Here is a 15661-nt window from a genome sequence, read left to right as displayed (position 1 = left end):
GACAGTGTGAGGACAAGGTCTAGAAGATAAACCATAAAAAGTCAGTGTTCAGTGACGTTCTCCGTCTTCCCTGGTTGAAGCCCTGTTTGTTCAAAAATGCTAGGATGCCGTCTCCCCTACTCTCACTTTTTTAAAGTAGATTAAATATCAGTGGGGAAAAGGTGACCCAGTTTGCCTGTGGCAGTTCTTCACTTTGCAAGATATTCCCCACAGTCTTTGGGGGGAAATGGTGCCTTACCTTTCTTTCTACATGCTTGAGGCTATAACAAGATTTCCCCTTTTGGAAGAAAAGGGGTCCTCTTGTCTTTCAAAGTTTAAGACATTTTGCAAAAGGCCCTTGCATTGGGCACAGTCCCTTGCCTCCATTCCCTGTGCACTTGTAGTGTTAACACACCTTTGCTGCAAGCATGAGATTGTGGAATCTTGTCTATACTTACTGAACGGATTCCTGCACCTATAGCATCAAGTGTTTGCAAGTGCATCAGACGCACATTGTGTGTATTTTAGGGAATTTTTTAATGTTTAAAGTTTTATTCTGTTTCTAGTGTTCTGCTGGGAGCCACCCAGAGTGGCTGGGGAAACCCAGCCAGGTGGGGGAGGTATAAATAATAAAATTATTATTATTATTATTATTATTATTATTATTATTATTATTTCTCTGTATTGGAGACCATATGAATACAAGTAGCCAGGTATCATAAGTGGGGAGAGTCCTGTCACACGCAGGTCCTGCTTATGTGCATCTTATGTGCATCCTGTGCGAACAGGATGTTGGATTAGATGGGCCTTTGGGCCTGATCTAGCAGGGCTTCTCTTCTGCGAAGTAGTCTCTGCTACGAGGCGCTGGGCTTTGGGCAAACTCCTCCCCGTAACCCCTTTCCCCTCTTCTCTCTGGCAGGTGCTGAAGCTGCTTCTGGTAGCCTGGGACCGGCGTCTGATCTTTGCCATTGGCACCTCAAGCACCACGGGCGAGTCGGACACGGTGATCTGGAACGAGATCCACCACAAGACAGAGTTTGGCTCCAACCTGACGGGCCATGGCTACCCTGATCCCAACTACCTGGACAATGTTCTGGCTGAACTGGCTGCTCAGGGCATCACGGAGGAGAGTACGCTCCAGGAGAAGGATTGAGGGCGCGGGAGGAGGGGAGGAGAGGGAGCAGGCTTTGCCCTGCCTGGGGCGGAGCTACGAAAAAGAGCCGGCTTCCCGTGGATCAAGCTCCCTCTCCCTCGTCCACTGTGCCTGCTCTGCCCTCTCTGCCTCTTGTTGCCACAGCCACCATCTGCCTCTTAAAAGGCCTGGTTCTGCCTGCCCAGCAGTCCGCTTAGGGGCTCGCTCAGGTTGGAAGCTGTCAGTCCTACAGCATTTGGCTGCTGGGAGCAAACGAGCCTGGGAAAGTTCCCCCCACCCAGCTTGTCTTGGGCCTGGGCTGCAGTGTCCTGATGAGGCCTGAGGTTATATTAACCTCAGCACCCAAAGCTGCTTTTATACTTTGGAGCTCAGATACCTGGCCTGGCATTTGGGGGAGGGGGCAAATAAAGACCCACTTTAAATTCTGTGAAAACAAGAGAAGGTATGCCTTGGGGGCAAGCAGGCGCCAAGCAGGGTGGCAGCACTCGGGAGCCAAGAAAGGTGGCTGTCCGTCCCAAAGGCACTGAGGATTAAAATTGGCCCTGGTCTCCCTTTCTTGCCCAGCTAGGTGCCTGGTTCCATGTTGTCATGTCACTGCTTTCATGTCGTGGCTCAGTGTGAGTCAGAAATGTGCTGTTTGCTGGTCTGGTGCTCTCTGGCACTCTCATACGTTCTGAGGCAGCCTCTCCGTCCCTATTTTAAGATAGCTAAGAAGCAGGCCCGCTTCCTGCTAGAGCCTGCCCCAGTTCCTTGAGGAAGCAGGCTGGGAATTCCTTCTCTTGGATGCATTCCAAACTGGGTCAGCTGTAGGCAAGCCCTTGCATCTGACTCAAAACTTGGATGAGCAGAATAACGGAATCACAGCCGGTATCTATACTGCATTAGGTGGATGCAGGAAACCCCTTGCTTCCCTGCAAGTTGGCATATTGGATCTGGGCCACACTTGCCTCTGGATAAAGTCAGTCCATTCCAGACTGAGGCTGGGAAAGTACACATTATATACCTTTAAAGCACATTTGCAGCCCAGTCTTTGGGGCCCTGTAGTTCACCCCTCACAGAGTGAACATTCCCAGCAACCTCTGGCAAACTACAGTGCCCAGAATTCTTTGAGGGAAAGACTGTGCTTAGAATGTGCCTTGGAGGCATGGTGTGCATGCAGCCCAAGTCTTGCTCCTGTGGCTGGATCTGCCCGATCCAGCTGGGCTCCTGGACTTCACTAGGGTTTAGGTCAGGCCTCCCTGTCTCAATTGCATTTACTTCTCTCCAGACCGATACAGAGCCATGTGCCCCGATCTCTCTTTCTGTTTGTGAATTGCATCCCAGGGGGGTTGTTTTATGTCCGATCTGTTTCTGTTGTGGGTTGGAATGAGAGGCTTTACAGAAGTGGTGGCAGGCAAGACACTTTTAGGTTTTGCCTCCCCACACTCCTGAGGTGGGTTCTTTTGAACTGTTTGTATGGGGGAGTCCCCTGGATACTGATTTGAATTTATTTACCTCATGTTTGGGGGGTTTGTCGTATATATGTATATATTTATATATATATTTGTAATGTATGAGAAAGGCTTTGAGGCTAGGATGTGTAATACAATGGTACTTAAGTTAGACCTGGAGGCTAAGCACAGCTTGTGATACAGTTTGCCATGACACAGAGCAGGGGGCGTCCGTGTGGGGCCCTCCCAGAAGTTTTTTTCCCCCTGAACTACAACTTCCATCATCCCTGACTGTTGGCCATAGCAGCTGGGGTCGATGGGAGCTGGAGTCATGCGGCACCTGCAGGGCACCACATTGGCTCTCCCAGGAAGAGTGACAGCCCTTTTCAAACGGCTGTGCCATTTGGGTCCCTGCCCTTCCCTGCCCACCCCTGATATTTGAATAAAATATTCTTTTTTGTATGTGTGAAGACCTTAATAACCCAGGTGAAATCTCTGTGGGGCAGGCTCGGGTGAGAAAATAAAAGAGATGGAAAGTGTGTGAGAGAGCATGTGGGAATAGGAAGGAGCACGTCTGTAGAGATGTCTGACTGCATGCTTGTCTGGTTTGGTGGCGGCAGGGTGTGTGTGAATGTGGAGGAGCCCAGAGACATCACAAGGGTTGTTAAGTGTGCTGTGATTTTTTAAAGAGGCTCTTAATAAATCATCGGTGGCTCCTGGGTACATGTCACCTGGAGAATCTCCTCTTTCTTTCTCATCAACACTCCTCTCAAGAACATGTTAGCATTCAGCTAGGTTTTACTTGGAATAGACGTATTGACATTAATGGTCCTAACTTAGTCATCGTCAGCGGGTTTACTGTGTGTAAAACTTGGTTGAGTGCCAGTCTAAGCTTTTTAATTTTTAACTCAGTTACTACATCATCATTTAAAAAAAATTAAATTTATATGCCGCTCATATGGGTTGCCACCATACATTATGTAGGGATGCCATTCTGAATAAATCTTGCCAGGCATTTCCTTCTTGGATTTCCCCCTAATAGATTTGATTTGATTGAGTGGTTCAGTTGGTGGTGGTGGTGGGGAACCTGTTTGGGAGTTTACCCAGCCTTGTTAAACTCTCTAAATGCAACCTCTCTCTGTCCCACCCTCAAATACACACACACACCATGGCATTCCCTCAAATGTGATTTAGCCTCCAGGATAGGGGAGAGATTTTGAAGGGCAACCTTCCAGCCACGGTCATCTCCCAACTGAGGGGAGCCAGTTTGCCTTTTATTTTACTTTTGTTTTGGCTGAGTTACTTCTTCCTTGAACTCTCCAGCCGTTGATAATTTTGTACTTCGTAGGGAATGACAAGCCTGATGTGACGCTGTTGTCGAGGGCGATGGGGGGAAGAGGGTCTCTCTTTTCCACTTTTTGTCCTCTTCAAGTCCCAAAGCAGGTTGTGGTGGGGATCTGGTAGTGGTATTGGGGATGGGGGGGAGGGCAGGGTGAGGGGGAAGCCATGATGTATATTGTTTGTTTGTTGTTTGTGAACGGTGCGTTTTGCCCGTCTCTAGTTTGTTGCATTGCGTCAGGATGGCACCCTTGGGGGGGCGGGTACAACAATAAAAGGAAAACTCCACTGCCAATTTTGAAGAATGTCTCGTGTCTGTGTTTTCTGAGTCTGTGAGTCTGTCCTTTGTTCATTGTTGGTGCTTCCTGAGCAGGTGAATGTGTGCAGTTTACTTAGCTGGGAGAACATTGGCTTTCAAACAGCCACAAGGGGGAAGTTGCTTCAGGGAAAGCAAATACTTCGGCTTAAGATGAGAGTTGATGGAAAACCAACTCACTCCAGTTAACACAACTTGAAGGAAAATGTTTAGATCCAGTGAAGGACTTCTAATTCTTGGATTTTGGACAGAATCAAAATCTTTCATTTGTAGGTGTCAGAAGGGAGGGAAAGAACTGAAGGAACAAAACAGGATCATCTTGCTAAACTTCTAATTTGAGTTGGATCTAATCTTGGAATCTGTTCATACTCGCTGTTCATACTTCAGATTGCCAACTTTTTTCTGAGATACTGTGCCATTAACAGCTGCATGGCCTGCAGGAATCAAACAGGTACACCTTCTCTTTCTCCTCTCCCAATCCTTACGATGCCATGCTGGAGAAATTTGGACATGCTGGAGAAATTGGGAATGCCTGCCTCTGATGCAGTGATGAAACGTGCAAAGCCTGTCAGGAAGAGGGTTAGAAACCACAAGCTCACCCCTTAGGTGAGCTTGGACTGACGGGAGCTGTGGTCTAAGACAGCTGGAGGCACCAGGTTGGCAAAGGCTGCCTTAAGATTACACTGGTGAAAGTAGACTGTTCTCTCATTCCAATAAAGAACGCACAGCTGTTCTTGTCATATCTATTCCATGTGTTGCCCTGCCAAGCACAGAATTTGCCGTGTTGGTTACCATTTGCCATTTCAATATTTTGGTTTTAAACTTTAAAAAAAACCCAGCAGGTTTTGAGTCTCTGCCTCTGTGGTTGCCAGGAAGAACTGGAAATTTAGTGTGCGGTGTTTTATATTAAAAACTCGGAAACCAGGGTGGGGCTTCTCTAGGCCCCGAAGGTTGAGGGGGATGCCTCTTCACACCACTGCACAGCTACATGTGACTCTCCCACTGTTTCTTCCCTGAGCCTTCTTGGCTAGCTAATTCCCATTCCTTATTATCACATGTTTCTTTGCCAAATAATTCCACACTGTGAGATAGCTTGCCTAATTAGCCTCTATTTTCACTATAAATATATACCAATATATTTCACACACCTCTAATGGCACAATTTCATTTTTCTGAGTGCAGAATCCAGAAATAGTACATAAAACACTGGTGAGTTCTAGCTGTACAAATTCTTTCCCACTGATCTACTACTTGTGTGTGGTTTCCTCTCTTTGTTTACATGAGATCTAAGTGCCTACATCCTTTCTTATGTCCTTTAAAACTGATTCCCTCCACCAGCTTGGAGAAATAAGCAATAAAGCACAACCAAATGGGAGCAACTTTCTGAAAAAACGACGATATTCATTGATGGCTCCCTTAATACAAGACGTTCATTCCCTTCAGGCATGTTGCATTGCATGTTTATGAAAAAGCACTATATATATACATATATTTTGCATTCAATAGGGTTTTTTAAAAAATAAAATATATTGTTATATATGGATACATGCAGTTGCCTTTACTGGATCAAATAAAACCAAAAATTCAATATACTGTTAGTAACCTGCCTTGGTTTGCAGACAAATCAGTGGCTGACTCATTGACAGAGTCTGGAAGAAGCATTTCCTGCCATCCTTTTCCGGGAGGATATATGTTAATAGAGCATAAGCTGCTGATGGAGCACAGAGGAGCTGTTCTCAATAGAATAAAATCTTGCTAATGCACCAGGCCAGTGTGTTCAAAGATGCACTTGGGGGGGGGGGGAATCCTTTTGCCGAAAGAGGAAAAGCCCTTGCAGCTCCTTTGCTGCAAGTCAGTGCTTTTTATAGCTGAACAAGGGCTGGATCTTGAAGTTACTTGCATTCTCTCTTCACATCCCCCTTTTCTATTCTGCCACTGCCCCGGGCTTTGTGTGCATGTGACAATATAAGCATCCTGCCTCTCCCATCTGAACAGCTCAAAGTGTTTCCCCAAAGTAGCTACGCAGCCCCTCTCTTCTACCTGGGAAGTAAAACTAGGACTTGCACAAGGTGTTACCCTGGTATTGTTTCTACAGCAGTGCTGGTAAAAAAAGTAAAGAATGCAGAGTCTGCTCTGCCTGACAGTGGGGGGGGGGAGTGTCCTTGTTAAGCTGCACCCTGTTAAACTTAAAATCCTGTTAAGCTTTTACAACTTCTTCACACTGGGGCCCGCTCAGAGAGGGGAGCCTTTTTCAGCCTAAGGGTCTTCTCCTGTCCTGTCATCATCAACCCTTCATGACACCCCATGGGACCACCATCTTAACCTATGCTTTATTTGCAGTATAAGCAGGTATCCTCAAGGAAGGTGAATTTAGGTGCTGTGTGTGGCTGCATATCCCATGGGCTGGACTCCAGCTCTGATCATCCCTGGCCATTGGTTGTGCCAGCTTGGGCTGATGGGATTGGGAGTCGGACAGCATCTGGAAGGCCACACCTCTGTTGTAGTCTAACTCCCCAGGAAAAGGCATGTGCCCCTTATACCCATAGATGAGGTTGGGGGAAACTCCTATCAGAAATGCAACGCCACAAATGCCCACTCACACTATAAAGAGCTCACAACCCACCTACTCTCTGCAGTCAGAAACATCATAGCCAGACACTGGAGGAACCTGTCAAAAATAAACATGGGACGCTGGTATCAAGTAGTATGGGAAACGGCCTTATTAGAAAAGCTAACCAATAGACTGAAACTGACATGGGGAGAAACAGAAGAGGATGCCTTCACCCCAGTATGGCTCCTCTTTATCACAAACACAGCCCAACAAGACAACAACAAGAATGACAGCATGTGAATCAATATGGCTAACTTAACCCAACAATGCCCCCCCACACAAACAAATCCCACTGCAGCCAACCAAAGACAATCAGCCACATACTATGCCACCCCCAACCTCTCTCACCACCAAGGAAACAACAAGCGAATAGAAAGAGAACCTACCCAAGTGACGCTGACACAAAAACCCCACACATGCACTAAGGAAAATAATATAAGCTTTACCACCTCATCCCCTCTCACCCCCCTTTTCTTCCCAACCCTAAACTGCATATAACACCAATGACTCACAAAAAAATGTAACTGATCTGTAGAAAACACAGCCTGAAGAAAGAGACAATATGTGTGCTTTTGTAAACAAAGAAAATATTTAATAAAAAATATTTTAAAACAAAAAAGAATGCTGGAGAGCTGCTGCTTGTTGGAAGAGGCACTTCTGATCTAGGTGGACCAAAGGATTCAGCTAAGTATACGGCAGCTTCCCAATGCCCTGAACATAATGGAAAATGCCTATGGGAGCTGCTGTGCTTCTGCTTAGAAAAGTTAGAGAAGAGGAACAAGAGACAGTAGGAGGAAGAAGCTCATAGCCATGCACTTGCAGCAAAGCACATTAACATACACTAGCCTTCTTTGAACTGCAGTTCCCACCAGCTCCTTCCAGTGTAGCCAACAGTCAGGACCATGGGTGTTCTAGTCCCAAACAGCTAGAGGGCAGCAGGTTGGGGGTGACTGACATACAGCAGCATTCAAGTGTCCCTCCAGATGTTACTGGACTACTACTCCCATCATGCTGGCTGGAGCTGATGGGAGCTGGAGTCCAACATCATCTTCAGGGCCACAGGTCCCCATCCTGATGTAATTGATAGTAACACACACACACACACACACACACACACACACACACTCTACACTGTTTGTCTTTCCTGCTCCTGCTCAACCTCTATTTCGCCCATGAAATCACAGGCATTGTTGCTTGAGGTCAAACTCCTCTCCTCTTCCCCGATGTTTTTGTACTCCCTTTTCTTGTACCTCCTGCAACCATAGACCGACAGGCCAATCAGGATGGCCAAGCCAGTGGTGGCACCAACAGTGACCCCTGCTGTCTCTCCACCTGAGAAGCTCCCACCAGCAGCGTTCATGTTGTGCAGTTCGGCAGGGCTACCTATCTTCCACATCTGGGTCTGGGTGTCCTTGATCCAAACCTGGTCACCATGGCTGTTCATCACCAGGACGGTGTTGGTGGCAATTAAGCTCATGACAGGTTTGCGAGTGAAGGGAGGGAGCCGGGCTTGGGGTAAAGCCCCTTCTGTGAAACGCCCAGCCTGGACACAGTATTGCACTTCACAGCCATCACTGATCAGAGCCAGGTGCTGGCCAAACCCTGCTGGACACCTCTTGGAGTAGGGGTCATCATCTGTTCCACGGTGGTGTCCCGTCAGCGGGTTTCCTACCTGGCAACTGAAGAACCCCCCAAAAGGAATAGCATTCCTCTGTGCCCGGGCATCGTTGCTGACGCAGATTACGAGCTGGTCCAAGAGCTTCAGCTGGTAATAGTTGGAGGGACAGGACTGGCTGTTGGTCATGGGGTTGGGGCTCTGGGCACTAAAGAGGCCTCCAAAAAGGAACCCTGACTGTTGAGGGACAGAGTTTCTTGCTGCACACCAATAGGAGCTGAACTGGACCATGGAAGGGGTGAAAACATCATTGCAAACCTGTCTGCAGAATATCCACAGCGTGCAATCCTGGCGGCACTCCAAGTGGCTATAGCCTTCCTCAAGTAGCTGGGAGCGCAGTTTGATTGCGTCATAACCCTCGGGGCAAGAGAAGTCTCCAGTGAGTGGGTTCCTCTGCTCCAGGTCCTGGCAGAGCACAGCAGCATCAGGACCTTCCAGCTGAGCACACTCCTGGTAGACTCCACCAAAGGTGAAGTTGGTCATTGTCCCTTCACAGCTCCCATCATCCATGTTGGCATAGAAGTTGAAGTTGGGCGAGGCAGGGTCAATGCAGCCAGGGTAGGTGTTGAATGTGTAGTAACGGGAGATGGCAGATGCCACAGTCCTGGACAACCTCTTCACGGTGGGGGTGGGCAATCCCGGCAGATTTCCTGGGGTGATGAAGAATGGCAGAGGCAAGCCTGAACGGTCAACAGCCACCAGCTGGTTGGTGGTGCTCTCCTGCCAAGTTTTCAGGGTAATGCCAGGGTAAAATGGTACCCCACCAATACTCTCCACCCTGGAGCTGGTGAGGTTGTCCTGATACTGCTGGGTGAAAGCGTTTTCTGTCGCCACTGAAGTGCTAATGTCAAAGTGGAGCATTTTGCGGAAAGAGGCCCCAGCTGCAGCTGTGACAGAAATTCTCGAGGACTTGCCATCTTTCACAAAGGAGGACTTCACTTGGTCCTCTTGGATGAGGCTGGCTCCAGCATCAACTCCCGTGATAACATGAGTGCCATAGTTTAGGACCAAGATCTCTGCCAAGTAGTCAGCCATTCGTGTGTGGTTGTTCTCCAGATAGCTAGCAATGGTGACAAGCTGCCGCTGGAAGCCTTCATCTAACATTGCACCAGGGTTGAATTTCACAGTGTACATCAAATTCCTGACCTGTACCCTGGTGGTCACAGCCTGATCTCTCACTTGGTGGGTTTTCATCCTGCGGAAGTCAGTGGAGAACCTTCCGTTGATAGAAAGAAAGGACACCTCTGCGTTGATGGAAACGGAGGTGGCACACTGGTAATCCATCCAAGACTCTATGATCTCTGAGTTCATCTCCAGGGAGCTCTGTTTACGGGCGATGGCGAAAAACTCGTTGGGGATGAAATAAGCCCCATCTTCCGTAGTGCTGCACGAAGAGTAGTTTAGGCTGATCACTCTTGCCATATCCAGATTCCTCAGGTTATCCCAACCACCTCCAGGAAGAACTTCCAGTGCAGGAAGATTTAAGACCTGCTTGCATGCCTGAAATCCAGTGACAGAAGGACGGCACGAGGGTGATTCCTGTGCCCGACATATCCAAGTTATGAGCGTCAAGGAGAGAACGATCCCTGTCCAATTACTCATGGCTCGACCAGTGTAGAGGAAAAGCTAGCATCTGAATAGTCTCAATGTGCTTCTCTCTCTACTGCTTGTGGTAACCCCAGCAGAGGCTTCCTTCTTTTTATGCTAAGGTTGATCATTTAAAGAGGAAGCAAAACTATTCTGCTTTATACTTTCTCTTTCTCAGGTTGGACGAATTTTAGAGCAGCCTCTGATAGGCTTACAGTACAATAAGAAATATAACGGGGGCATATTTGCAGAAATCTGTTTCCTTATTGCTTTACTGAGTAGGTATTATGCAGGTTCGGAAATAGGCACCTAGAACCAGGCAGCAACAGTTTCAATACATTGGTCCCCAAACAATAGCAGCTTTGCTGGAATCCAGAGGCAGATCTACTATGAAACTAATGAAGTTTAAACTTCAGGGCCTCTAATCCCAGAGGGGACCCAGAGCCGACTTTAGTCCACATTGCTTAAAATGTTTGCGTCTAGTAGACCAAAGTTGAGTTGTGTGACTTGAAAACTATAAAGAATAGGATTTTTTTTTATTCACACCAGTGACTTTGACCTGGGAGACAATCCAGTACAGAAATTTTAATCCAAATCTGAGATGTAGTAGTAGTTGTTTTTTAATGTGATGATGGATCAACCCCGTTGAAGAAGATAACAGTGGTTACTCAAACCTTGTTGCTGGTTGCAAAGGGACCCCCATAACAGTTCAAACTACAGGGCCCCCAAAATGTCTGTCCACCACTGCTAGAACCCACCATTTCTTATTCTCTCCAGAATTGTCTTAGCAACTTTTCTGGACAAATGGAAACGGTTCCTTTAATAGCATAAGAAGAGCCTTGGCTGAATCAGGCCGATGGGCCACCAAGTCCGCCATCCTGTTCTCTCAATAGCCTAAAGCAGGACCTGAGTGCAATAGCACTCTGCCCACTTGCGATTCCCAGCAACTGGGAAACATCCTTGGTGCCACATCACATCACATGCTCATTCTCCACCAGCCACGTTCAGAACTTCCTCCCACACCAAAGCTGACCACCAAAAATGGCCAAGGTGATCTGATGCACTGATTCCTTAGCATCTGTTTTTAGTGCAACCAACACACAGCCAAGTCAAAGGAATAATTTAAATAAAAAGACAGAATGGCTCATAATTCTATGTGAGAGAATGGGCTTTGTGCCACGGGAAAAGAGAGAAAGAAGCTATGACTTCTTTCTTTCTTTGTAGTGACAGGAAGCAGCCATTTCTTATTTCTGCCTGGTGCCTTATAATAAGAATTGCCAGGACAATGTTCAGAAGAATGGTTGTGGTAAGGGTTAGTTGACTGTGAATGGCTGCTTTCTGATCTGATTTCCTGACTATGCACCATGATAATACACAATACAGTATATCAGGGGTCAGCAAACTTTTTCAGCAGGGGGCCGGTCCAATGTCCCTCAGACCTAGTGGGGGGCCAGAATATATTTTGAAAAAAATAATAATAAATGAATTCCTATGCCCCACAAATAACTCAGAGATGCATTTTAAATAAAAGGAGACCTTCTACTCATGTAAAAACACGCTGATTCCTGGACCATCCGCAGGCCAGATTGAGGAGGCAATTGGGCTGGATCCGGCCCCTGGGCCTTAGTTTGCCTACCCATGCAGTATATTATGGCAAGGAACTTACAAATGTTACATTCATCTCTTTGGAATTACCCAACTGGGTTTTTGTTTCCTTGTTTGCTCTTTGTTGATGTGATACGCTTCTGGGGTGGGGTTCCAGTTCAGATTGTTGCACGTAACCTCTTCCCCACAGCCTTGTGAGTAAAAAAGTGGAACTGAATCTGTTGCCAGCAGAAATGAAAGTGCAAGTGTTCCATTCTCAGTTTGCTGTTGAAATATGTATGGGGGTGGGGGGCAGACAACAAAAGGGGGAAGGAACAGTCTGAACGGGAGGTGAGACTTGACATAAGTTGTTTTTATGTCATAATCTAATAATGCGATAGCCTTGATTTGAAATATTGCAACAGCACCATTCATTTAAAAATGACTTTTAATCACTGTTTCCCTGTAGCAATTTGGTGCCACAAATAAAGGACAGGGGTTTTACTCGCTCCTGTATCATTTTGTCTTATTCTTTCTAACTTCCTCATTTCAGAACAGATTGGGGCTGAGAAAGATTCAAAAGCAGAAACTGAAACATGTGGTTAGTCCTCACAGCTGGCGACTTACTCATTTCTGCTATTGTGTTCTGACCTTTTCTAACATGGTGGAAGTGAAATGATTCTCGAAATCCGAGGTAGACAGCCTGGTACTCTGCAGATGTTATGGACGACACTACAACTCCCATGATCCATGCTCCTTGGTCATGCTGGCTGTGGCAGATGGGATTTCTAGTCCACCCCTGATGGGCACCATATGGGCTGCCGCAGCTCTAAGTCAAACAGTTAGTTCATTTCATCCCTCTAAGTTTGATCTTGCTTGTGAGGTAGGCACAGGAGACTGGCGCATGAGGGCAAATGGAGCACTCTCCACTAACCTCAGTCTGCCCTCCATCAGCCCCCACCTACCTGCCTGCCTTCTTACAACTGCCGGTCAGCTTCCTTTACCAGTCTCAGTGTTGCTCTTATGGAGCACCACAGCAGAGCCATCTTTCCCATAGGGCTTAGTGGTGCATCGTGCCAGGCCGCCGGCCTCTCAGGGGCACCCTAGCAAGTGGGCAAGCTATGTGGCTTTGCTGGCAGCCTCCCCTTTCCCTGCATGCCCGCCAGCTGCGCCCCGCCAACCATATGGCTGGCAGGCGCACAACTTCACTCCCAAGCCTCTGCGGGGATCGCTCTCCTGCAGCAGCATGGGGGAGAGTCGTCGTCCCCCCCCCCCCCGGATGGCTGGCAGTATGCAGCTATGGCCACCCCAACACTATCCATAGTAATTTGGGGCACTGGGCAGATATTTGCACCCTGGTGCCGCATCTGCCAAAGATGGCCCTGTGCCACAGCATGTCTTCTTGGTTTCAGCAAGATCTCACGAGAGGTCCACAAGATCTCCCTTCTCTGGCAGTGGCAGTCTTGGGGAAAGGGAGGAGTGGCAGCTTTTGGCAAGATCTCATGAGAGCCCCACAATATCTTGCTGGCCACAAATGTTCTCTTCAGTTTCCAGGCAGGGTGTGGATGTGTGCCTACGGCAGTACTAGAGAAGCAAGGAGAAGGAGCGGCAGTTTCCCATGAGATCTCATGAGAAGCCTGCGAGATATCGCTGGAACCTGGAAGGACACTGCCCCTTGGATTCTGCCACCTGGGGCAGCTGCCTCCATCTGTCTCATGGACAGGCTAGCCCTACATGGGAGAACTGATTTGGTACATTGTTGGGTCAATAGAAGTAACTCTAAAACATTTCAATGAATTATTTCTCTTCCTTCCCTGACCCCCAATCCACAGTGCAAAATCACACGAAACATTGGTTTGCACAAAACGATAAAGCAAAGCCAAAGTATGTCTTGCCAGGACCGCTTGAGGCTCACAGAGGGATGCTCACAGATGCTTTGCTCCTCCCTAGTCCTTCTTGTTCTTGGTATAACACACATCCAAACCATACATTTAAAAGCACATTCCCCCCAAAGAATCCTAGGAACTGGGTGCTGGGAATTATAATTGCGTGAGGGATAAACTACCCTTCACAGGGTTCTTTTGGGGAACCTGCATCCTTTGAATGTGCAACAAATGTGCTTTCAATGTAGGGTGCTCACACTCACAGCACTTTAGCGGAAATCGGTTTTTACAATGCTGATTTCACTCTTTTAGCTGCTATTGCTCCTTACTGAGGCTTGAGCACTGTGCTTGGATGTGCTGCTGGACTAAATTTTATTTTTGACGAGTTGTCAAGCAGTCATGGGAAGTTTTTAAAACTGAGGGGTAGTATAGAAAGGTTTCAAATAAATGAGTTAAAATCGGTTGCTTTCGTCTTCATCAGTAATCTCTTGGGGTAAGTTTTTGCTTCCTTCAGTCATGTGGTAAAACTATTTCTGGATTGCACAGGCAGAGCCACATGACTGCCGGCTTTCCCGTAAATTTATCTATGAAAAGTGTGCAGGGGAGGGGAGGGACCAACCAACCAACCAGGGAGTTGTCGTTGGAGTCATACAAAGACAGTTGAGCTTGGAGCTCTGAAAACATATTTTATTTGCCGTGGGTGTATAGGGTTAGGATGCTCCCCACTGGCTTCTTCTGGTGGAGAGGAGGACCATTGATGGTGGTGGGGCTCTGCCATGAGAGAGGCCCCAGTTTCACTCCAGGGGGTGGAAAGCTACAGCAAGAGGTTCTTCTGCCAGCATTTTGGGGCAAGACACCAAGTAGACACCAAAGCCACATGGATCCTCTGAGGGGCTCAATTCTTGGGCTGCTCAGTTGTGCCAGTCTTGATCCTTGCATGTGCATATGATCCCAGCTGATCTGCCTATCTCTCTGTACATAGCTGCATTGGCCCAGCCCCAATGGAATGAGGTGGGCACCTCAAGCAGCTGGTTTTGGGGTCCAAAAAGGGCAGCAAATTGTGTTTTTGTTGTTGTTGTTGTTGTTGTTGCTGCTGCTGCTGCTGTTACCTTCACAAGAGTGCTTGTGGCTCAGGTGCCAAAACAATTTGGTCTGCCTTGAGTACAAAGCATTTTGACTTGTGGGGAGGTCCCCATTTGCTGCTGCATCACAGGCAGCAAAATGTCTTGGGCTGGTCCTACATGGTCCTACACGGTGCCACTCTCTGAGATTGTTCTTTCTTCCTATGCACAAATACTACACGGGCCTCTGCTCATGTAGCAAAGCTGTTCTTCGCAACCAGGTTTCCATCCAATTTAGCTGCCATGGCTTCCTCCAAAGAACCCTGGGAACTGCAGTTTGGTGAGGATTCTCTGAGACGCCCTCACCCCCTCTGAGGTGGGCGGAATAAAGGAGGAAGTGCCTAGATAGCTCAGTTGGTTAGAGCGTGGTGCTGATAACACCAAGGTTGCAGGTTCAATCCCTGTTGCAGGGGTTTGGACTAGATCAGGCATAGGCAAACTCAGCCCTCCAGATGTTTTGGGACTACAATTCCCATCATCCCTGGCCACTGGTCCTGCTAGCTAGGGATCATGGGAGTTGTAGGTCAAAAAATCTGGAGGGCCAAGTTCGCCTATGCCTGGACTAGATGACCCTCAGGGTCCTTTCCAACTTTACAATTCTATGACTGGCCACGCTGCTGTGCAGCACACTTACCACATGACTGCTTACACTGACCGGGGAAAAAACAACTCGAATATTGCTGCCGCCACACAGAGTCCCTGACAGAGATGAATCAAAGGCTTGGCAGCAATTGCTGTGCAGCCACAAAAAAACAGCCTTGTGAAGGAGCCCTCTGTGATTACTTCTCGCATATTTCATGGCTCGGAAAGACATTCAGGGACTTAAACCCTGTCTCCAGTTAAACTCTGCCCTCACCCCCAATGTGTGCTGGGTAAAACAAAAGCATTGTGGAACAACAAAAAATGGCTGCTTTCCTCCTCACACCCTGCTGCCCCTCCAACACAGAGCATGGCATGCTGTGATCAGGTTGGATCTTCCCTCAG

General features: G+C 47.7%; 2 protein-coding genes across 2 annotated transcripts in view; one reads left to right on the top strand and one right to left on the bottom strand.

Annotated features, from left to right (window-relative positions):
- The window catches only part of DTX4 (deltex E3 ubiquitin ligase 4), a 41867-nt gene extending 37662 nt beyond the window's left edge, over positions 1–4205 (top strand). Inside the window, exon 9 of the mRNA XM_079967512.1 lies at positions 899–4205. Coding sequence (XP_079823638.1) covers positions 899–1132 — 234 coding nt within the window. The 3' untranslated portion in view covers positions 1133–4205. The remainder of the gene's footprint in view (positions 1–898) is intronic.
- MPEG1 (macrophage expressed 1) lies at positions 2827–10186 on the bottom strand. The gene has a single exon (XM_079967477.1). The coding sequence runs from the start codon at positions 10102–10104 to the stop codon at positions 7954–7956; it is 2151 nt and encodes a 716-aa protein (XP_079823603.1). The 5' UTR covers positions 10105–10186; the 3' UTR covers positions 2827–7953.
- Positions 10187–15661: the final 5475 nt, after the last annotated feature.

The sequence above is a fragment of the Podarcis cretensis genome, assembly GCF_951804945.1.
Source record: "Podarcis cretensis genome assembly, chromosome: 1".
Taxonomy (NCBI): Eukaryota; Metazoa; Chordata; class Lepidosauria; order Squamata; family Lacertidae; genus Podarcis; species Podarcis cretensis.
This window is presented reverse-complemented; position numbering and strand designations above follow the sequence as displayed.